Here is a 25,022-nt window from a genome sequence, read left to right as displayed (position 1 = left end):
GGTGCAGCCCCAGAGTGGCGGTTTGCATCCCACTTCTTGTGGTAGGCGTTCCACAGCTCCTTCATTTTGACCCTGCACTGCAACATGTCCCCATCATGGCCCCTTTCTATCATGCATCATGAAATCTGTCCATATGTATCATAATTCTTATGGCTGGAGCACAGCTGGGACTGGACAGCCTCCTCTCTCCAAATGCTGATGATGTCCAGCAGCTCGGCATTGCTCCAAACGGGGATTGCTTGGTGCACGGAGCAGGCATGGCCACCTGGAAAGATGTGCTGAGACCACTGCACACATCACCAAGCAAACAAGAAGGGGACTTTCAAAATTCCAAAGGAATTTATGGGGTGGGGATGACAGTTGGTGACCTGAGGGCAGGGCAGTAGAGTTTAAATCGATGACCAGAGAGGCTGTGACTGGCTAGCCTCTTCCGAGATAGAAAACAGCTCCTGGCTGCATGCATCTCTGACCTCTGAGTGATGCCTGAAGAGGAGCCGGGAAGTGGACTTGGGGAGAGGAAGGAAAAGGAACACAGAGTACCCACAGTCAATGATTTCTAGTACTTACTTGTCTGTTGTAATTGCCCCCCAATTATGGGCAAAAAGGGTGAGGCAGCCATCAAAGATTGGAGGAAGGGGCCGTGGTGGATGTCGTCAAAAGGAATACACAGTTCTTGATCATCCCATCAAAAAATATCCCCGGATAGTGAATGGGGTTCAGTAGCTGTATCGTGATAGGGATATCCAGGGTTTTTTACCTTCTGGAGATTATGCAGTGCTTCGAATGACTGCTGGTGATAGAACAGTTTGGCAGGAAGTCTCGGTTTGTACACCAGTTTCTGATGTTCTCTTTTTGGGGCCAGAGTCTCAATGTTTGAGTCCTTCAACTCAACCCAGAGTTCGAGTTCTTCAACTAGTGTAACAAGAAGACTGAGTCTCTAAACAAATTACTCATTGAAAGGCAAGTCCTCTGCAGTGTTTTGAACCTCCCAGGGGAATCCCGAGGAGCAAAGCCAAGACTCACTGTGTCTAGAGGGATAGCCATAGGTATACCCAGAGGCACGTGTCAGCTGCATCCACTGCAGCATGAAGTGATATGTTAGCCATCAGTTTGACTTCCTCAATGAGGGCCTAGAATTGGGCTCTGTCCTTTTGAAGTAGTTTAAATTACATATTGCAGACTTGTAGAAAACACCTCTTTCCCTATAAGGTCAAGTCATTTAGAACCTTTATCTGCCAGTGTAGCCTGCACCACCAGGGAGTTGGGTTAGTGGCAGGGATCCCTCAAGGTCAAGGATGTTCTCTTTCACAGATATTTTTATGGATCCTTTGATGACTGACGAGTCCGATCTTTGAACCACAGGCCGTTGGCAGACATTGCAGGTGGTGTTGGAAGTCAGGGTTGGGCCATGATTGCTGCATGATAGTTGCCTTTCCATTCTTTTTTGGCATTTTTCTGCGACCAGGGCAGGGAGATTTTCCTAAAAAGTGGACGTTTCTTCTCTGACAAGTCTTCACCTGTTATCCCTATTCTGGGCTGCTGTCTCCCAGTGTGTGGTGTTGATGCCACATCTCTCGATGTTTATCTTGAGGATGTCTTTAAAGAGTTTCTTTTGGCCTTGCCATTTCCTTTCATCTTTGGTGAGATGGGCGTACAGCAATTGTTTTGTTAAGCATACACCAGGCATGCACACACAGTGCCCACTCCACCTCAACTTATGCTGGATAATCAGGGTCTCAACACCAAAGATGTTGGCCTCTGTGAGGAAACTGACACTAGTGCAGTGATCTTCCCACTTTATGTTGAGGATCATCTTAAGAAAGTACTGGTGCTGGCATTCCAGGTTTTTCAGATGTTCTCTGTTGGTCACCCAAGTCTCAGTCGTAGAGGAGTGTTGGGACTACCACTGCTTTATAAAATTTATAAAGTTTAGTGTGTATTCTGATGTTGTGATTATTGAACACCCGGCAACACTGACACAGCAGATTCCGTGCTGAGTCTTGACGTCTATGTCTGCCCTCTGAGAGATGGCTGCCAAGATAGGCAAGCTATTCTATATTTTTCAGTTCTTCTCTGACAATATGGACCTTCCTTGCTGGGTCTGATAATTGACTGGGAGCTGGTTGGTGGAGAACTTTTGTTTTGCCAATGTTCAGAGTTAGCCCTAGGCTTTTGTAAGCATCAGAGAAGCAATTAAGGGGTAAATCGCTTTGTAAATCGCTCTAAGTGTGCAACTACAGAACAAGCATCTACATACTGGAGTTCTATAATTGTTGCCGATATTACTTTAGTTCAGGCACGGAAATGAGAAAGGTTGAAGAGGTTGCCGTCAGTCCAATATTGGATGCCAATGCCCTGTGGTAGACTGTTTTGGGTGAACATTTTCATAGCTGCTAAGAAAATGAAGAAAAGGGTGGATGCCAGTACACAACCTCATTTTACACCAGTTCAAATGACAAATGGCTCAGAGGTAGAGCCACTGCACAGGATGGAGGCAGTCAACCATGAGGCTCTGTGGAAAATTATGTCAAAGTTTGGCTGTCCAAGCAAATTTATCACAGAGCCTCCTGGTTGACAGAGTTGAAGGCTTTGGTCAGATCGATAAAGGCCATATACAAGTCCTGGTGGTGTTCTTGACATTTTTCCTGGATCTGCCTGGCTGCAAAAATCATGTTGGTGGTACCTCGTGATGGTCTGAAGCCATATTGGGACTCTGGAAGTACTTCATTTACAGGGAGTTGGGTACAGGATGAGTGAAAAGAAACTCCACTCCTTTGGCTGGTACAAAATAGCACCTCTCTGCCCTTTTGGGGTGGGGGTGCAAGAGGCCAGAGCATGCCAGACTACCTAGCTGGGTCCATGATGGCCTTGTTTATTGGGAAGGCCACACTGCTGGCACCAGATGGCTATAGAAGGTCAAATAAATGATTTTTGGTATCCTGGACCTCCTCTAGTAGAACCTGAAGTAGAATAGTAGAACCTATTAGTCACTCTTTACAACAGCTCCTGATATTGCCTGTGGTCATCGGAGGGGACAGAGAAGATGGACACTTGCCTCACCTGGCGACAAAGATGAAACACCTGTCAGTACCTCCAGATCCAGTTCAATCATCTCTCCCTCATACTCTGACAAAGCTGGCAGGTGTTGGATGGGAAAGGTACCGTGGGACGCAAGAACGGATCCAGACACATACTGTACAATCGCATGGGCTCCAATACGGCCAATACGAAGGGTCAGCAAATTGATGTGGACCCCATGGCAACGGGTACCACCAATCCCTTGGATAGTCATAAAGAGGTGGAGGAGAAGACCCCAGATCTTCTCACGTCTCTATTCAAACTCCCTTCCCTACATGGGATCAAGTGATTGTCTGGAGCCTCCGACTTCTCTGAAGAGAAGACCAGCTCCTGTTCAACTAGCAGAGCTGTCTGTATTGATGAGTGAAAACTCCTGCCTAAGGTCTGAGGCGAGGAACATCCCCATCTCCTCTATGTCGTTTCCTCCTCTGGTGTCAATGTGTCTCAGAAGAGTCGGACCCAAAAGAAGGTATGGAAGGATGAAATATCTTCTGTTGAAGTGCAAGTTTTGGTTCGTCCAGGAGCCTAGGGTGTTCTGTTGTCAGAATTGAAGAATCTAGCACATCCACAGTCATCATAGATGACAGTTTTCTTCTGGAAGGGGTCAGTACCATCAAAGAGACTACTGGGAAGCTCTTAGATGATGTCGGTAGGTGCCAATCTTTCAGCTTACAAATCAAAGCTGACACCAGTACCACCGGATCCTTTCTCCTTCACATCTCACCCTCAACAATCAGAGGATCTAAGCAAGCATAAGTCTTTAGGACCTGTGCAAAAGGACTCACCCAACTTGGACAGAGTCAAGGAGGGAGCTCTTCTCTTGGAGTAGACCTGGAAGGAGGTGCTCTGTCCTTATGCCTATGAGAGTGCCCCTTACTTTCATGAGAAGTCCTGGATGACATCTCCCCTTGGGCTTAGTAGCTTTGGTTTCCACTCCTGAGCTCATTCTCAGAGGGGTGCTGCTCCTCAGTTGTAGCCGATCCACAAGAGGGATCTCCCTGCCCTGGATCAGACTGAGGTCTCGTAGTCTTCTCTATAAGATGTTTTCTCAGTTGGCGCTCTCATGCCTTGCGGATTCAAGAGGGAAATAAGCAGCAAATGCTGCACACTTAGCAGAGAGGTGCACTTTTCCCAGACAGTAGAAGCAATGTTGGTGCTCATCACTCATGGAGAAGAAGTAGGGGTACGAGATGCAGTTCTTAAACCCTGAAACTCTGGGCACAGTCTTTATCCACAGGAAGAGACTCCCCAAGACAGGAAAAAACTGTTATACAAACTCTACTGAGATTAAAAACTAACTATACAAAAATACTAAGAACTATTTACAATTTATTTACAAGTGCATTAAGAAGCAGAGGAAATCTGTGGACACAAGAGGATTCCAACTCAGGCTGTGCAGTGGTAAGAAGGAACTGGAGAGGTGTTGGTCTGCACCACCCCTTCTACCCTCAGTTTGGAGCATGAGAAAAGTAACTATGCAAGCGCGGACCAACAGGCACTACTTGCTAGAAATCTCCAAACTCAGGCATATGGTGCCCATGTATGCCCATGTGTGGAATACACATAGGGACCAGCACTCAGAGAAGAGCTAAGCTGAAAAAGGCAATGGTTTGCATCCTTAAGAATTTACAACCTAAGCACAAGATGCACAAAAACAGCTCAGTGCCAAAAATTTTCTGAGAAATACAACCAAAAGAAGGGACACAGATTATAACTCACCGAAGCCTACACGGAATTTCATGGGACCAAAAAAACGTTACTTCTCTAGCCTGAGGGCTTTCTCCTTGCCAAACATCAAAGCCAAACAAAGGAGAAGCTCAAGCTTCTTAAAAAACGGTCACAAGAATAATTTATTATAGAAAATGTTAGGCCATCTTAATATAGAAGTCCCTACTACATCCCCATATAATAAATGGGAGTGGGGCTTTGTAAATATTCTTGGGCAGCTGTTCTAATTTTATAGAGCAGCATGAAAGGCAGCACTAAGTCTGAACTGTAGGAGAGAGGGAGAACACAGTCAAGAGAAACAAGAAGTATAGAGAGCAGGAGAAAATGAAAAATAGGTAGTATGGATAGTAGTGGAGAGCTTTGCAGGTGAGGTGAAGCTTCCTATTAAGGCTCTGATCCTGCCCGCTTTGAATTCAATGGAAAATACTCCCATTGATTTCAGCGGTACAGGAATCAGGATTTATAAAAGGAATCTATGCAGATATTCAATAAAAGAGGGTGAGGAGTAGTCATTGTCAGAAAGAAAGGAAGAACATGGTAACATTTTAGAAAGACTGGAGCCTGGAGGGGATGGAGACTGGAGAAGAGGAAGACGGTGAAATAATCAAGACGGGAAGTCATGAGAGCAGGGACCACTGTTGCTTTTGTTTTGTAGAGCCACAAGCTGATCTTCTCCTTCAGGAAAGTGACTTTTCATTGGTATGTTCACAGGTTCTGTTGCTTGAACATACATAAAGTTACCTTACAAGGATGAAAAAAAATCAAGACAGGATGGAAAGAAAGGGACACATTTTGGAAATAAAGAAAAAAGCACCAGGATCTAATGAAGGCCTGGATGTCAAAGGAGAAAAACACCAAAGACTCAAGTTTGAGTGATGGGAAGCATGCTGTGGCCAAACCCAGGTAGAGTTGAGCCCTGTAAATTACCTCTTGGGCCATCTCTTTAACCAATAACATCGAATGCATCCGATGAAGTGACCTGTAGCTCACGAAAGCTTATGCTCAAATAAATTTGCTAGTCTCTAAGGTGCCACAAGTACTCCTTTTCTTTTTACATTTTATAGATCAGCTAATTTATGTATTAGTTTTCAATCTTTTTTGATGTATAAAATCTGAACAAAAAAGTCGAGATTTTCCTCTTTAAAAACATAGCAAACATAGCTGAATCCAAAATGGAGCAATCAATTAAAATCCAAGGTCCAAATTCACCCCAAGTAAGCAGACTCAACTCCATTCACTTCAGAAGTGTTGGTCCTGTTTAAACAGGAGCTAAACTTTGCCCCAATATTTTAACAAGAAATTATACTTTTAGGAGACCATTAATCTAGCATTAAAATATGTCCATTCACCTTAATTTCAAAACAAAAAATAAAAAAAACTTTCCATAAAGAAAGAGAGCAGAACATCTGAGACTTACCATGTGCATCTTCAAGCAGAATGCTATAGGTAGGTTTTAATGAAAAATTCAAACAGACTAATCTAAATCTGTGCTAAGAGTAAAAGCTATTTAACATGCGCCAAACATGTAAAAATGGCTGATAACCATTTTCACATGACACCCCTACAGAAAACAGGGGACTGACACCATATTCGATTGCTCATGTAGAATTCATGCCCAGCCCTCTCCTTCTCGAATGAAGTTGGCTGCAGACTGCCGTATGGCTTTTCCTTCTTTCTTTCCTGTAATTGTCCTCCTGCACAAACCTTGATGACTCACATTTTAAATTAAAGATATACCCAACTAACAGGCTGGAAGTGGTTAAGCCAATCATTCTAAGTATGGCTCACATGGTGTGGAAAAATGCATTTCCATATAGCTACAGCTATAACAACAAAATAGGACTCAGTTTCCTTCAAGTTCACACTAGCCATTGGGATCCAAAGATAGTTATATAATCAAGTCTTTGGAAGGCAGTGGGGAAGACAGCAGGCTGCCTTTTAAAGCAGCTTTGTGTTTGAATATCCAGTTTCATTAGTTTATATTAAATTGCATGCAAGCACTTTTATAGTAGGTAATTTTTTCTAACTGTAATAAGCTCATACTTTCATGCCTCACCTCTCGTAACAGCGTCCAACGCACAGCCGCATCCTGTTGCTCCTCCTCCTATAACAAGCACATCAAATTCACTTGTGTTTTGTAGAGCCAGGAACTGATCTTCTCTGGTAGGAAAGTGATTTTTCATTGGTATGTTCACAGGTTCTGCTGCTTGAACATACATAAATTTACCCTAAAAAGACACAAAAATCAAGACAGTATTTGTGTCTACTCCTCAGTGGTGTGCCATGACATTTTTAGTCAGCCATGCAGTTGTACAGTTGTATGCAAAATGGCATCCTTCACAGAGCACAATCTCGCACATATGGAGCATATGAGGTCAGGCTGTGCACAGGGTGTTATTTTGTGCTACAAAATGGCACCTCTCTTGCACATTCGAGGGCCAGACAGAATAGTCCTGCAGGCACAGCCCATCCTGGACCACATAAGGCATGCCTTGTATACACTGATGGCATACCACTGATATTCTTTATACAATCAGTATAGTTTCATGAAAACTGATCAGAAAAAGGTGTTTTTATTCAAAGTCACTTTTAAATCTAATAGAAAATATTTTAGCAAATACAAAAGGTAACAAACAGCATTAAAAGGTTAAGGGTTAGTTTTCATTTAACTCACCTTGGCTACTCCTGCATAGTTATTGAGGGATTAATAAAACAAGATACAGTAGCAAATACCAGAAGGGAGTATTGAAGATTTTATAATAAAGATATATCCTGAATTGGATTAGAACTCTGTACTTTTAGCATATAAAATACACACTTAATCCAGTAGGCTATAGAGTCATTGCAGAGCATCCAGCAGCCATTGGAGGAAATATTTTGCACCAGAGGGTAGTCATATTATTTCTGTTGCTTTCATGGAAAATTAAAATATTAATGCATTATTTGTATTGTGGTACTGATCAAAGGCCCCACTATGCTAGGTGATGTACAAACAGATAGGAAGGTGATCCATCCATGTCCCAAAGAAAAAAAGTTTAATTAAAAAAAACTGACTATAAATGTTACATAAGCTAATGTTTTCTCATTTTTATTATTGAAAATCAGCTATGCACAGCCCCCTTTTTTAAAACCTGAACCTGCTTTGCTTTTATTTCTCAAATCATACAATGGCTACCTTTTTAGCGGTACAGCATAACAATATGACAGTATTCATAGACCATTTCTGGTTTGCTTTTAATGGATTTCAGAATAATAATTTTCTCTAAGACAATCATTGTCTGATATTCTATAGTGACCCATCTTTGCTCTCAGCTTGATGACCCTAGTGAAAGAGAATGACAAACTTTCTAAGTCAATTAACCAAAATGGGCAGAAGGCTTTGTTTTTTTGTTTATTTGGGGTTTGGTTTGGTTTTGTTTGAAGTTTAAAAATTGACCATTTCCTAAAGACTTTACTTAGAGGTAAGAGGTTTGGTTAATATCAGTTTAAACAGATGTCTGAAAGCCCTTGTAATTATGGGTATCCTAAAATCCTACTATTGGTTGTGCACTTCATAATCTATATTATGAGTACCATCATTATGGGTTGTAATCCACCTTTGCTATGTAGTATATTAATTACTTTATGTACAGTGGGCTGTAGCCAGGTATCATAATTATTCCCAAGTTAATTAAGATGCAAGGCCACAAAAGAAATCGTGCTTGCTCTCTCATACCGCTGTCTGCACCAGCCCTGTCTTTCTTCCCTCTCACATTCTTATTCACGATCAACCTTCATTGTTGCACACAATTGGGTAGTGGGTCACTCCCCAAACTATTGTTTTCAAGCTCTGAAGGGGCTGACAATCTTTTTCGTAACAGAATAATCACTTGTTGTGTAGGAAATGGATTTTGAGGACAAAACATCAAATCAAAGCATGTGCAAATAATTAGTATGTCTGGGTGCTTGAAGGCAAGAAGGATACTTCTGTGGGTAAGGTACTGGAGTGTGAGTTACAACACCTGTTTTCTATCCCCAGCTCTAGCAGACCTCATATGGTCTTGGGCAAATCATTTAATTCAACATTCAGAAGTATCCACTAATCTTGGTTATCTCAATTTTTGAGTGTCCAAACTGTCAACTAATTTTCAGAGTTGCTGATATCTGCAGCTCCCATTGATCTGAAACACAATTTTGCAAGTCCAGCCCCCAGGAAATCAGATTATTGCAAGCTGAGTACCCAAAATTAGTGATCACTTTTAGAAATTTGGCTCTCTGGAGTATCTCCATTTCTTCACCTGTAAAATAGGAGTAATACTTCCTTAACTCACACAGACATTGCAAGGCTCAATTCATACACCTTTGTAAAGTACTTCTACATCAAGACTGAGATTTTGTGCAATGCCTCTAAGACAGTGATTCTCAACCCAGGGTATGCATACCCCAGGGGGTATACAGTGGTCTTCCAGTGGGCACATCTACTCATCTCAATATTTGCTTAGTTTTACAGCAGGCTACATAAAAAGCACTAGCGAAGTCAGTACAAACTAAGATTTCATACAGGCAATGACTTTGTACTGCTCTATATACTATACACTGAAATGTAAGTACAATATTTATATCCCAATTGATTTATTTTAGAATTATATGGTAAAAATGAGAAAGCAATTTTTCAGTAATAGTGTGCTGTGACACTTCTGTGTTTTTAGATCTGATTTTGTAAGCAAGTAGTTTTTAAATGAGGTGAAACTTGGGGGTACACAAAAGAAATCAGACTCCTTAAGGGGGTACAGTAATGTGGAAATGTTGAGAGTCATTGGTCTAAGTGGTGCAGCCAGAGCACACAGCCCAAAGGGAGGAGGGCTAAATTAGTTTTAAGCCATCTTTGCACCCTCCCGAATCCAATCCTGGGCTGCTCCAGGAGCTGAAGAAGTCCCTAATCCAACTAAGTTACTGCAGCCTCCTTTGGTTTCCTTATGGGCTGCAGGGCTGCCTGGAATTTCTGTAGCACTGTATGATGTGGCTCCACCCCAACATGCCCCTCCCACATTAATATTGCAATGACAGTCCTCTGGAGGTAACCTTACAGCTGTCTACCACAGTGCCTGTGCCAGGAAAAACCTCCCTTGCCACAACCAGGCTTTTAAGGCCCGCTTTATGCCACTCCAGCCCTCCCACCTCGTGCAAAGGGAGCTGGAAAGGTATGAGGATTTCAGCCCAAGTGTGTTGTGTTAAATTTTGCAATCTGAAAACTATTCAGTTTCCAATATTGGAATTGCTATATTTTTTGCACAATGAATAAAAGACAGTAGAAATAAATAGGAAAGTAATATGAAGAATAGTTTATATAAGTGAGGTGACAACACTTCTTTCTTCAGAAAGTGAAGCATCAGAACTTAGAAACAGTAACTTTGCTGACCCTTTGCTGGAATAGCTTCCAAAAATTCACTCCTCCCTATCGGCTGAATACGTTCAGCCTCGTACTTCATTAAAGTTCTATTTATATAAATGATCATTCTAAGTAAAAAGTTAGGAAACAGCTAGCTAAACACATGCACAATTCAGCAAAGGGATTCAGTCTACCAAAGCTGAACCTGAAAGAATAATATTACTATTTCTCCATCACCAGAGGATGTACGTGTCACTTAAAGATACAGGGTTCCATCCTCATGCAAGGTAAGAGCCCTTTGCTGTACCAGTTTAAAGCTGCCATACGCTTTTCCCAGTGATGTAAAGCCTGTGTAGTCAACACTATGACTCCTCTCCCCTTCCACACACACTCAGCTCTAGGCCACAGCGCTTTGTGCTCTGGCTTTTTTTTTTTTGAAAAAAATATGTTTCCCCATCCCCTGCTTCAGCTCATCTTTTAGGACCACCGAGGTTCGAGTACATAATCCCTCCTTCATTATACTTACAAACTAAATTAGACAAATAGGGGTGTCAAAAGTAATGTCATTTTGTTTGTTTAGGTCAGACATTGCTTTTTGGTTTCAGAGGGCTTTACAAAATTTTAATTAATTTTTAACATTGTAAAGCATCATGACTTTGATTTTAAAATAAACTCATGTTTATGTGGGAGCAGGAGTAAATGATTAGCAGTAGAAGAAAATAAATTAAGAGACCCCATATCTTTTTTCTCAATCTGCTGAAAAACATGTATGTCACAAAACTGCCTATGGTAAAATCAACACTTCACTCAGAAGTGTGACTGCAGCAAATGTAGACATACCAAAGTTATCTCTAATTTTTATAGCTCGAGTAACAATAGCAGCGAAGCTGAGTCAGCATGGGGTGTACAAGCCCACTCCAGATTCCAAGTATGTACTCAAGCAGTCACCCACATTGCCGCAGCTTCACTGCATTTGTAACTTGAGCTAGATAGATCAAAAGTCAGCCACTCCTCTGACTGCAGCGTAGACATATCTTATAAGTTTTTGCAGAGGGGTAAAGGCCAAGGACAAAAGAATTGATTTAGGTAATACAAGTGGGTGCGGCTAGTACTGAAATTGATTAAAGTGAACAAGGAGAAAATTTAGGCTGAACATTGTAAGAGTTTCCTAACAGATTATGGCAACGTTTCCCAAACTTTTTTGGCCATGGAACACCTGGTATATATTTATGGAACACTTCTAATATTATTTTGTAGTCATTCGGTTTTCAAATTAAAAAATTGCATTATTTATGCTCAAATATATTTTATTTTATAAAACAAAAAAAATACAAATTTAACATAACTTGAACTAATAATTTCTAACTGGAAAGCACGTATAAAGTAGTACAAAAATCAAGTGCAAGACCCTTTTTTTTTTTTTTAATTACGATTCTTTCACGGAACACCTATTCACATTGTGCAGAACACAGTTTGGGAAACGCTGGATTATGGAATATTCTTCCAAAAGAAATGGTTGAAACCCACAGATATTTAGAATTTGATTGGACAATGCACTGAAGTATATGCATATAGTAGGTAACAACCCTATAGTTGTGGACTATAGGAGTGTAGTCTAGTAGATCTAATTGGTCTTCACTCTCTAACAACTCAGCACACGTTACTTGCGTTTAGGTTAAGTTACAAAATACTATCTTCTTACCACCATTGAAGAGCAGCTGTTCTTGTCTATTATGCTGCTTTTCCACCCCTTCCCACTTGCTGAGATGCTTTGTATCTGCCTTTCCTCAATGCCCTATAATCAATATAGTTATAAGTGACAATAGCATGACAATTTCACCATGTAGACCACGCCTACGACCTCCAAACATGAAGGCACATCTTTTTTTAAATGCACCGAATTACACAAATTGCTCAATTTTAGAAAATAGCTTCATTGTCTCCTGCTCTATTGCCTGTGAATTATAGCTGTTAGAGACATCTTTCATCCCTAATCCTGATGAGAAGGGTTCCCTGAGATAACCAACCAAATGGTACAGTTTTCTGAAGTGGCCAATCAGCTCTGTAGTAGTAGAAATGACTCAGAGCAAGGCCTCCCTAAAAAGCTTCTAAAGAAAAAATAAATAAAGGCACATGACAGATATTTTCATGATCTGAAGGACAATACAATAATATTTTAAATATGTTAAGCTTTAGGCATGTCAACCTTCGGTGTCCCTTTAACAAATAGTTTATTGTTTGCCTTATAGTTCTCTGCTACACATCCCCATGGGTGTAAGACTAAATAATGGTTTACACGACATCCCCAAGCTACTGACTAGACCGAAGCCCGATCTACAGCCTTCCATGGTTTATGAACCTTGGATAGCTTCCACTCAAAATGATTAGATCACTTTCTCCCTATGTTTAAACCCTTATTAGACTTGCAAATTTTTTTTAAATGTTCTACACAGTTGTCACTACTGGTGCAACAGAAAACAAGATCTAATAATTAGTGTCTACTGCTGAAAAAAGTGCGTATTTAAAGACCACAGGCAATTAACAATCAGGTTGTCCTGTAATCATGTACAGTATTAATTTGAGCATAGTGTGTAGGATTTCATGCAAATTACTTAATACATAAGAGAATGAAAGAGGTTGCTGGTGTATTATGCGAGTCAATCAATGGAGTAGTTAAAGTAAAATTGCTTCATATTCTATTTATTATAATTAAGGAGGTACTAACCATATTTGTATACCTCCTCTAGGTCAAGTAAAAATTAATGTGCCTATTTCACAACCTAATTTTGAGAAATTATAATGGCCCACTCAACCTAAAATATTTCCCCTGCTTTTACATTACAAACTGCTTTTAGCTAACCAGTTGCTACACATGTCAAACACAAATCAGATCAATACATTTTAAATAAAAGCAATGTGAATTGTAACTGTGCAAACAAACATTCACCAGTTTGATTTTTTTAATATGACATTTTCTTTAAAGCCAAATCTATTCTTGGGAGCAGGGGCAGGAAGGAGACAAAATCCTAGCTTCTGGTTCTGTTTCTGATACAATGCTATTCCACGGTACCTTTAATGAACCAGTAGGATTCACTGCAGCTTCCATCTTTTACACAAAGTAGAGCTGGGAGTGCAGAATCTCTCACTTCGATGTGTGTCATTGAAATTTTATCAGCAAGCTTCACTTCACTCTAGCTAAAGTCTATTACCCACTGAATTTTATTATATTTAGGGTCCAGTTCTGCAGCAGTCCTCCACATGAAACAAAATTATCTGTAATTCTGACTGGAGGCCTCAATTCAGCAAGGCACTTAAGCATATGCTTAGCTTTAAATGGGACTCCTCACACGCTTAAACTTAAGTGATTTGCTGAAATGGGGCCACAGAATGACAGATGAACCAAATTGTATGGATGGTTGAATGAGTCAGAAATGTATCCATTTCTAGCTATCCGCTACTATTTATATTCATGTCTCTACAGTACATGCAAGTTTGTTTTATTTTTTTAATTCAAAAATTGCCCCTCATTAAATTAGTTCTATACAATAGACAAGGTAAGATCCTTTAACCATTATCACCCTCCCTTCACCAAAAGAGTTGTGTCAATTTCAACATGTTCAGCTGGACATAATATTGCCAGAAAAACAAGACTCAGCACTCAAAGGGCGACAGTCAGTGTGTACAGCTGAATATTTTCACAGCTATACCCAGGTAAAAGAATAGATCCTTTGATATAAAGTCCTAAACAGATACCGTATTAGTGTACATACAGCATGGTGCCTGGCTCACTCAAAATTGATATTGATTCATCTTGCTGTCAATTAAATGGGAGACCGAAGGAAAGCTGCATACAGGGATTCCATCTGCAATAATGTTATTCGTTTGGCAGCAAACACTTGTGTTTACCGAAATAAGCGATTGCTGTTTATATCTACAATTTCTCGGGGAAGAGTTCCTTGAATGGTTTTGATTATATTCTTTGGGAGAACAAATTTAGTTTGGTGGCCTGAATTTGGAGTTCTAAAGTAATCTGGTAATTGTAAAGTAAGCATTTCTGATGATAATTTGCCCTGTATTATCTCTAGGTAGGTTTACATCATCAAACTCATAGGTTTGGTAAGATGCCATCATTTGGTAAGAGTAAGATTAAAAAAAGAATCTGTTTCCTTTTCCAAGCAAAATATTCACCCTAATAGAGTGACCCTATTAGCCCCATCCAGATTCACATACCCTGATAGTGTAATGGTCATTGTTTATTACACATCAGCCTCTGTGCCAGCTCGACAGAGAATGCAAGTCTCTTACAAGTCATACATACAGGGCCTTGGTCTTTAACTCAAGCTGCAGAAACTCATGCTTTTAGCTCTGGGATCCCTGGTGCAACCCCAGTGCGTTGACCAAAATGGCAGACATCACAATAGCAGAAAGAACTGCTTTAAAGGACGGAAATGTTACCATGAAGGCATGAGAAAAAACAGAGAGTGAGCCAGCCACAAGGAAAGAAAATCTAGTCAATATCTTCAATACAGGCCACATCTGTGGTTCCATTTGTGACCATCAGCAACACAGTTACAAGGTTAGCTGCACCTCTACCTCCATTCTGGTCTCAGAGTACAACCCCCTCAGGTGTCAGGCCTCATGCATCTCCCTCTCCTAGGGTTGAATTCTGCAATTCTCCAACTCTCAGACTGAGTCCTAGGCTTCAGAACCTAGAATATCACCTGTGCATAACCAGTGGGTGCAACTGGGTTCTATGCCAGCAGCTCTTCCCTTCAGGAGTCTATTCCCAGTGGTGAATACAGTGACCAGAAGTGTTCTGAAAACAAAGTATTGTTTCTTTCCAATAGCAGGGAAAAACATAGGATGGGGAAAAAAGGATTTTTTTAAAACAGTCTACATGCATGTCTATCTTACCTATATAGACTCCCCATCTGCGGACAGTAGCTAAGGCAGGCCTAGCTGCTTCAGATGTCCCAGCAGATGCCTGCCTTAGTCTGAAGAGCTCCCCAACAACTTTGCTCTCTAGAAACAGGCTGTTTTTATCCAGCCCAAGTTCTATGTCCATCAGTTCCTGAACTTTTGGCCCTGCTTCTCCAAACAAGTTTGGTAGGCTGCACAGGAGGTTGAGCCAGTATCCTCTGAGCCAATGGCTTTCCCACTGTCCTGTAACAACCTTTAAGTGTTTACTTGGTGTGCCTTATCTTGAGCCAGTGTCCTCCCTCTTGTTTCCTCAGAGCCTGCTATTAAACTAAATCAATATATTCATACAGGAAATATCCTAGTGACCAATATTCAGAAATTATTACAAAGCAGCTCCATGTCCATGAGTTAAGCCTGGTGATTAATTTGTCTTTTGCTGCACAAATCAATGCTTATACAGTGATGGTTTGAAAAAGAAGAGGGAATCACTTGCAGCAGCTTTTGGTGCAATTTTCCCAGGACCACAGGTATTCCGTGATACTACAGCTACAGAATTTACTCCTAATACCATTCTTTACTGGGTAATTGTGCTCCAGAATCTGACAGGGGAGGGTTAAATTATTTTTCCTATTGCCAATGGTTGTGAAGAAAACCATGAACAGCACATAAACCACTGAAGAATTTCTTCGTGAATCTGTAGGCAGTCTGTAAACATAGTTGAGGTTAACTGCCTCATTCATGTTGACTCTGAAACCTAATTGTGCTAATTTAAGTGCCAAAATAAACTACCATTGCAGATTATTTTTAGCAGAAATTTTAGGCAGCTAATGTGCTCATTAAGAATTTAAAACGTCCTCCCACAACTTCTCAAGTTCCAAAAGCCCCAAATCTCCCCAACCCAGCTGCCAAAGCCTCTAGCTTCCACCTGACAATTTCTATGGTGCAGCTGTGTGATTTCAATACAAAAATTTGAAACACTGAATGTGGGAAACAATGTAAAATGAATTACATTTTGTATCAAAATTAACAAGAGCTGCTGTACTGATTGTCTTATTCCTTTTCATATTAAAGACCTCAATTTGTTCATGTTCAACTTGATGCTGGCTGCCGCAGACATTTCAGTTTGCCACATCAGAGTGCCACAGAATCCCGAGTCCTTGCCATAGCACTGAGGTACAACTTGCCACAGAGTAAATGAGGTCATTCTTACAGATAAGGGGAAATCCATATGCATATTAATTTAGGTTTTCTGTGACTGTGTGATAAATTCCATTTTTGAAAAAGCCACAGATTTACTACAATGTGTAGCCAATTAGTATGCGTCTTGGGGCAACATCTTTTCCTGGCTCTTGTAGATGGAAAAATCCTTCGCCCTACCATATATTTGATTGGCAGGCATTATTAAAGAGAGGACAGTTTTGCTGTGGGATATGCTCACAGCTTAGATATGTCAACACTGTAAATGAGCTGTTCTCCATTGTGTCAATCCCTCCAGTTATGTCCCACCTGCTGCCCTCCATTGGGTGTTTAAGGAAGTAATTTTTAAGGACATCACAGAGCAAATGTGCAAGTTACTACAACATGGAAGCATGAAAAATTATATGTTGTTCACTTGCCACACTCCTTGCTTATAAATATGCTAGAATTTTTCAGAGAAGTTTTTTAGGACAACCCCACAGTTTGCAGTAGCTTCACAGATCAGGTCACAAGCCAATGTTTCACTTGGCCATTAGGGTCACATCCATCCCAGAAAATAGATTTCCATATGATTTCGAGTCTTAATGGAGAAGGGAGCAATTCCCTGAATTTTGGGACATCAATTTCATAAAAATCCATGTATGTAATTAATCTGTTACAATTAGAGCTGAGTAAATAATGGATTTTTTGGTCTGGTTTTTCTTCCAAAATGGGGCAGTATATATATAAAATAAATTAAATAATCTCATTCAATTTCAATAGAAACGAAATTTTCTTCTAAACTCAGAAAAATTGTTTTGAATCCAACAAAATTTTCCAGTAGACTCAGAATTAAATATTTTAGATTTTCTAGTCAATTTGATTCTTTGAGTGTTTTCTACATTTGTGTTCTGTTTGTTACTGTCAAACTTGAAAACACTAAGTTGTTTCAAAATGAAGAATTAAAATATATCAACTTGGGGGGTGGGGAGATCAATTTTTTTTCCTAGTGACATTTCTCTGCCCAAAAAAATTTGCCTGGCTCTAGTTACAATCCTAACTGGTATTAGCATCCTATGTATTTGGTTCATTTGAAGTTTATTTGAAGCATCCTATGTATTTGGTTTATTTGAAGGTCTAAGCTTTAAAATGTTACAGTATACTAATTCAGGCAGACTCCTGATAAAGACCCCAGGGAATCTTTGGAATAAACACCAACTAGTATAAGACAGATGCAGCAGTTGAACTGAACATACGATCCAAATGTGCTATTTTACAATACACTTCCTGTTACGTTATATCTGAAGTTACAAGGATCCAGGACTATCCTTTTTCCAACTTTACTCATGTCATGGGGCACAATCTCTTATTCCTGCATCCATTCTACTATTTCTTTATTTTTTTATATATATATATACATATACATATATATATACACACATACACACACACACACACACACGCACACAGAAAAGTTTCTGGATTAATACAAAGTATTCCTGGTACTAAATGAAAGCTGTCTACAGTCAACTATTGTTGCTCCTGCATTAGACCATTAAAACCAAAACCATATCTTATTTTATCATTCAAATCAAGCAAATTTAAAAATTAACATACAGTAAAAGATGAGATGTTAATTGTCCATGGCAAGCTATTATATTGCAAGCAGGTTAAAGCAAGCAGCTGGCTACACATATATTGTGAAAAACAATATACAAATTTAGCACCCAGTCATCTTGCTAAATGAATTGGATATAATCCAAAAGGATTTCTAGGGATCAGGCTCTATTTTCAAGCCCAGACTGGGGCTAGTGGGATCAGAGAGCTGCCCACTCTACCTACTCAGACTGAGCAGAGTTAACAGAAAGTTGGTGAATGGCAGAGACTCTGAAAAGGGGAGCTGCCAGGCTTGCAACCCGCACTAAGGACAAGCCCACTAGGCAAATTTCTACATCCACAGATGCCCAGGCCAGGCCAGAATATTTATAAATCCATAGCACTGCACAAAGCCAGTTACTGTATACAATTATCTGCATAGAAGGCAGAGTGGTGAGTGGATTGTGCTGACTGGTACTTAGTCACCACCAGCTCTGCTGAAGACCAGTCCAAACACCCCATAACCCCTCTGTTCACACAAGCACTCCCATACTGGCTCCACTCCTGAGCCTCCTTGGGGAAAGAGGGAAGAGACCAATAGCTCTGCTCCTCCTTTTAGGAAAGGAGAAAATACAACCATTTCCTACAATGTTAGGAATCGATCCACAAAGTGAAACCAGCAACCCACTGGGTTGTTTTGTTTTTTTTAATGTCTCTGTTTTGTCCAAAAGTACCCTTACAGACAGCCTTTCCCATTCTAGGATTTTGTTTTGTCAACATTTTAATTAACGGGGGGAAAGGAGTCTGTTCTGCCTCTTGGATTTTGACAATGACCAAAGTTTTCAAAGATGGGTGCCTAAATTTAAGCACCTAACCCTGGAAGTCAACAGAAATCTTTGTATTAAGTTCAGTGGGAATTGGACCCAGTCCCCAAAGTAAGTGGCCTGATTTTCAGAGGTGTTGAGCAGTCAGGACTCCCATTCTGAAGCAAGAGAGAACTGGGAATATTCAGCACCCATGAAAATCAAACCACTTAATTGCTTATCTGATTGCTGAACAGGGCTCATCTACACACATGGGGTAATGCACTCTACAGGGATGTCATTTCTAAAGTGCACTCACGAGTTACACATTAATTGGTCCACGTAGATCCTGCTGGTGCATTTTAACACAGTGCTGTTTTAATCAGTACTACGTTAGAGCGCACTAGGGAACCTTTAGTGTGCACCAGGGATCATGTAGACAAGCCTGAGTTTGAAAATATTGGCCTACTCTATTCTGTTACCCGTACTGGTGAAGAAAAACCTACCCCACATGAACTCAACAGGAGATGAGGAAGTTTTCAAAAGCATTTTTATGGGAAGTTTAAAGCGTCAATGTTAAAACGATTACAAGAATAATGTCCATGTTTTCTTACTGTTCAAAGATTTAAAGCAATGAAACGTCATTAATACAGTACTCTAAATTAGTTCCAACCAAATCAAGCTCAGAGGCCCTTGGAATTCATATCCAAACAAAGCTATTCATATAAACCTAACATATGCTTTAGCAGATTTTAAGTTTCATATTTTATCAGAAATCATAATTAATACTTACGTGTTTGTTTCTATACTGAGAAAATTGAGAGAGGCCAAAAACTGTTGCTATGGCACCTCCTCCAATGAGAACAGTTCCTTTTACTGCCTTACGAAATGCCATTTTTTACTCTATAAAAAAGAAAAGAGTAAAATTAATATGTTTCACCCATGTTAGAATTTAGACTGTCTAGAATAAAGCACTAATTACAATTAGAATTGGTGCTGAGCATATAATATTTGGGGATAACAATATATTAGATTAATGATTTTGGTTGTAATATTATCAGTATAGAAAGTCGGGAAGAAGATAGGAGCAAAAATCCTTGGGAAGTGTGTGTGTTAGAGGAAAATAAGTGAGGAAAGTGTATAGAAATATTTAAATGTACTTACTAATTTACACACCTAGTACCTATCTCAACTGTAGGCAAGTACTTATGAGCAGAAGCAGCTGCTTTTGCCATAAAACATCCTAAGCACAACTAAAACTTCCCACTACTACTGGTTGACAGGTAAACTCCAGCCCAGAACTAGCCACTGAGTACACTTTGCAAACAAATTCGCCTTTTTTTTCCCTTTTTGCAAAGACCACCACTAGCGATCCTTCCTCGTTGTCCAGCTCCTTTTTACAACCCCATTTGCCCAACAGGATTGCACTCTAATCTGCCACCCGGGGCATAAATGAGGGCAAGGAGGCAGAGCCGGGAACCTCGGGGACCTCCTCTACCATAGGCTATCACAAATTCATGGTCTCTCCAGACTCTCCGGCATGGAAAGAGGGAGGAGAGGGGACCTGGAGATGGGGAAGGTGGCTTCCTCCTCGGACTGCAGCCCCTGGGACTCTCCTGGACCCAGCTTCCTGCTTTCCAGAACCCAAGGCAACCATCTCCTCATGCTGCCTCTTCCACTTCCGTGCTCACTCCAGAAAGGGATACAGCAGCTCAATGAGGACATGGAAAGTAACCTTCTTAGGAAAATTCTGATTGCACCCCCCGATTGCCACCCAAGAATGATAGGCAAGAAGAATAGTGGCCTAACAGACAATGAATGCTTGTTATATCAAGCCATGCTGCAGAGAGGGGTCACTAATGGTCAACAAACCACCAAGGGGAGGCAGTGGTAAAGGCAACAGACAAGACACAGTAGTTCAAAAAGAAGTGAAGAAGGGTAGATTTGAAGTGCAGGACTCCACCTCCTAGATGTTGAGACAGAAGACTAGGACTGTGTGTCAGACATTCTTAGAGAACAATGTTTGAATGCAGGACTGTCTCTAAATCCTAAATAGGCGTAGCCTATCCATTTTTCCTCAGGACCAGCAGAGCATCACTCACAAAAGAAAAAATATGGGCTGAGTGAGAATGGAGCAGTAACTAGAAGTCAGTCAAAGTTGTTTGGATAGGAAAGTGTTCTTTGTCCATGCCCTACATGAATGGAACTGACTCCATAGTGAGATTTGGAATAGTAAAAGTTTAAAGCTTTGTATGAAGTCACAATTTTCTGCCCTTTTAGGAAACTCGGCAGGGTATAGTGAATGACACGATATTATAATCTAGTAAATCTTTTCCTTCTCCAACTACGATAGATCTTATGATCTCAATGTCTGTTCTCTTAAACTGAGTATATGTAATTGCTTTTGATAATGACAACTTTCTTGTCAAGCACCTGCAGAAATAATCCTGAGTGACAGAGGACTGTGATTTGTATAATCCTGTAAATATGATTAGACTAGACATCTAAAAAATATACTGTACATCTCCATTTACATGTTTGTTTATTTCCTATCTAGCCATCTGCTAGACCAGGGGTCAGCAACCTTTTAGAAGTGGTGTGCCGAGTCTTCAGTTATTCACTTTAATTTAAGGTTTTGCGTGCCAATAATACATTTTAACATTTTTAGAAGGTCTCTCTCTCTAAGTCTATATATTGGATAACTAAACTATTGTTGTATGTAAACAAGGTTTTCAGAATGTTTAAGAAGCTTCATTTAAAATTAAATTAAAATGCTGATCTTACGCCGCTGACACGCTCAGCCCGTTGCTGGTCTGGGGTTCTGTTCACCTAGGGCAGCAGCAGGCTGAGCGGGGCCTGCAGCCGGGACCCCAGACTGGCAGTGGGCTGAGCAGCTCAGCCCACTGTCTGTCTAGGGTTCCATCCACCGGCTACTGCCAGCCAGGGCCCCGGTTGCCGGCCCCCGTCAGCTCACTGCCGGCCTGGGATCCCAGCCCTGCCCACATAGAGTGGGTACCTACCTTCTCCCTGGTTCTAGCCATTCTCTTCCTCTCTCTGCACTGAGATGAGGGTGGGAGTGTGCTGAGAACAGGGCTGTGAGTGAAGGAGAAGGCTGGGGGTTGGGGTGCAGGGTCTGGCCAGGAGCTAGAATGAAGGAGGGGGCTCAGGGTTGGGGCAGGAGGTTTGGGTGTGGAGCGCTTACCTGGGTAACTCCCATTTGGTGCGAGGGGTGCAGTTGGGAATGGGAGGGGGGGTGCAGGAGCTCCCATTTGGTGCTCAGGGTGGGAGTAGGGATGTGGGGGGTGCAAGAGTCAAGGCATAGGGCATGGGGGTATGTGTGGGGAGTGCAGGAGTCAGGGCTGGGGTTGGGGGTGTGTGAGGGGGTGTAGGGGTCAGGGCAGAGGGCTGGGGATGTGGGCTGGGGTCGTGGGGGTGCTCCCAGCCCCCTGCCCTGAGCGGCTCACAGCAGGGAGCTGGAAGGGATATGCCCCGATTCCACCCCCCTTCCCTAAGGTCCCCGGAGCAGAGAGAGAGGCGCTGCGGCTCCGCTTTTATGTCTCCCCCACTTTCACCTCTCCCCCTCCGTAGCAAGGGCCATCAGCTGATTGGCCACAGGGAGGGAGAGGAGGGGCAGGAACGCCGTACTGTGAGGGAAGAGGCAGGGGGAGGGGGAAGCTTGCCTGCCCTGCAAGGAGATCGCGGTGGGTGGAAAAGAGCAGGCCGGGCCTGGCAGGATTTTTAGTAGCACGCTGCTGTCTGCCTGGGTCCGGCAGGCAGCAGCGTGCCATTAAAAATTGGCTCATGTGCCGTGTTTGGCAAGCGTGCCATAGCTTGCCGACCCCTGTGCTAGACAAAGGTACTTCAGTCTCTTCAATAGTATGGGAGAAGGACACGGTACAGATGTTTTAAAGACATGTTGAATAAGGTCACTCAGTTCCAAATCACCATGCCTCCTAGTTCAACTTGACAGGGAAGGATAGCTCAGTGGTTTGAGCATTGGCCAGCTAAACCCAGGGTTGTGAGTTCCATCCTTGAGGCAGCCACTTAGGGATCTGGGGCAAAAATTGGGGATTGGTCCTGCTTTGAGCAGGGGGTTGGACTAGATGACCTTCTGATGTCCCTTCCAACCCTGATATTCTATGATATATTGAACTGAGAACTAACGGTCAGAAAGCCATTTTTAAACAAGCATTGGTCTTTGTGTGTGTTCTAATGATAACAAACATCATCTAGATACATATTGTAAACAAGAATATCATTCTCTCAACAGTATAAAGGAACATGGAAAGAAAAACTGCAAATCTAAGATTAGAAGCAAAAAAGTTAAATTATTTGCCTGTTTCCTCCAAGGTGGGCCTATATGGATGGGACTCTCAGGAGTTCAGAAGAAAAGTCACCAACAAGGCTGGGTTTCATATCTTGGTGTCTGGGCTCCTCTGCAGTGCACATATTTATAGAGGTTTGACTTTATTATAAAGGTTGGGTCCCTGTAAAAGCACTTACTGAAAATCAGGCCTCTTTACGGTGTCTCAAGTTAGGCACCTGAAAACTGAGACACCCAAAAATCATTAGATGCTTTTAAAAAAAAAAACACACTTAGTCCAAATTATTTACTGACTGCATGTCAAATTAGTTACAGTCAGCTTCCCTGACCCTACCTCAACAATAGCATGATGCATTTCATTCTGCATTTAGGATGAAACAATACAGAAACAATTTTGATAAAAATCACATAGCCACTTCTTTCTACTTAACACGTCAGAGGGAAAGGCTATGCAGTAGACAGCTCCAGGAACATTTTCCAGAAATGCTCTTGAAAGGGTTAAAACAACCCTCAAGAGCACTGCTCAGAACTTCGGTCCCAATAATCTGGGAGTCCAATTTGGCCACTGCTGTCACAAAGTCTGCGATATCTTAGTCCAGTTCTGGGGACACACCTATAGGTTATGTTTTCCCAGCAGAGTTAACTCAAGAGAGTATCTGTACTCCAATTACTTCGAGGTAGCCTAGTCTGAGTAAGAGGGATCATGCTGTGAAGTAACAGTTAAGCTGCTGCATCCACACTGACTTCTGGACCATATCCCATGGTTCTTTGCAATGCACTAAGATGAGCTACTTTAGGAATTATTTCCCAGTGAACTGCAGGAGAACTTGTCCGTCCTTTCTGGGCACATGGTAAGAAATGTGGGAAGGCATTGGAGGAGTACCAGCACTCAAGCAGAACTGGCATCCACACTGCAGAAAAGTCATGTTAGCAACTGACAAGTTGTGCTAACTTGAACTGTAGCCTGTATCCCTTGATAGGCCAAGTAACTTGAGTTAAAAGCACCACCACACCCAAAGGTCTGTGTGTGGACAAAACTCAAGTTACGAAAAACACTTGAGATATAGTGAAGATAAACTCGGATTCCATAAGAGTAGTACACATCAGTGGTAGCATACATCCATGCCAAAGCATCAGGTCTTTATGACATGCATCCACTAGTAATAGTCTAACTCATAACATTGTGTCAGTGTGAGAAACAGCAAGAGGATAAGTCACTAGATCCATCTATGTACTGAAAGAATGAAAGAAAAAGGCAAGCAGAATACTCTTGGATGACTCAAGTATATTACCTCATGTGAACAGCTCCTGCCAATAAGGTTTATCAATCAGTTTTGCAACATATTTGTGGCAGAGGCAAGGGGAAAAGTAAGTAAGTGAGTTCATCTGTATTGAAATACATGCCAAGGCATGCCTCCTGACTTGATAGATTAAGAATTTCCTGAACCACAGCCTAGAAATAAATGACTTCTCTCATAAGGATGGACAGAAAAGCAGCAGATTTGCTTTTAAAAACTTCCATCAGTGATGTTGCCAACCTCTTTAGTGCAATTAGTCTATCACTTGTTCTTTCATTAAATTCACATATACTCCCTCAATGTGGCCACGTAAAGAGCAGCCCATCTTTCTCTTTCACCACAATGCAGGAGAGGAGGCATAGAAAACAGTTAAAGAAACATCTTAGAGGAAAAGTAAGTTGTTTTGTTAACTAGAAAGAAAAGTAGGGTGCAGAGGTGTTGCACTAATGCTCAGATGCTATGGAGATAGATAATATAGACACCACAAAAACCTGCTGAAATCTTGAAGCTAGTAACCTCTAAAAGGTTCTGCCATGCATTCAAATCACCTCATTTTCTCCAATCTTAACTACCCAATTAAACAAAAGAAGTCCTTGAAATCCTTACTTGTGTATCACTGAAGTACAATTGCCTTCACTACCAGACACACCACCTTACTGGATTTGCTATTTCCAGTTATAGTTTTGGTAAACCTAATATCTTAGTTCATAGTGGTTTCAAAATGTGACTGC

At 41.3% G+C, this 25,022-nt stretch overlaps 1 protein-coding gene across 5 annotated transcripts in view; it reads right to left on the bottom strand.

Moving 5' to 3' along the window:
* Nucleotides 1-25,022, bottom strand: part of GPD2 (glycerol-3-phosphate dehydrogenase 2) — a 122,289-nt gene that overhangs the window by 76,456 nt on the left and 20,811 nt on the right. For all 5 annotated transcript variants that reach the window (XM_075117843.1, XM_075117841.1, XM_075117845.1 and 2 more), the window contains exons 2-3: nt 19,463-19,572; nt 6,863-7,034 (exon numbers count right to left, since the gene is read on the bottom strand). In XM_075117843.1, the coding sequence (XP_074973944.1) occupies nt 6,863-7,034; nt 19,463-19,564 (274 nt within the window). In that variant the 5' untranslated portion in view covers nt 19,565-19,572. The remainder of the gene's footprint in view (nt 1-6,862; nt 7,035-19,462; nt 19,573-25,022) is intronic.

Source organism: Caretta caretta, chromosome 11 (genome assembly GCF_965140235.1).
Source record: "Caretta caretta isolate rCarCar2 chromosome 11, rCarCar1.hap1, whole genome shotgun sequence".
Classification (NCBI taxonomy): domain Eukaryota; kingdom Metazoa; phylum Chordata; order Testudines; family Cheloniidae; genus Caretta; species Caretta caretta.
The sequence above is the reverse complement of the archived record's forward strand: the minus strand, read 5'-3'. Positions and strand labels throughout refer to the sequence as shown.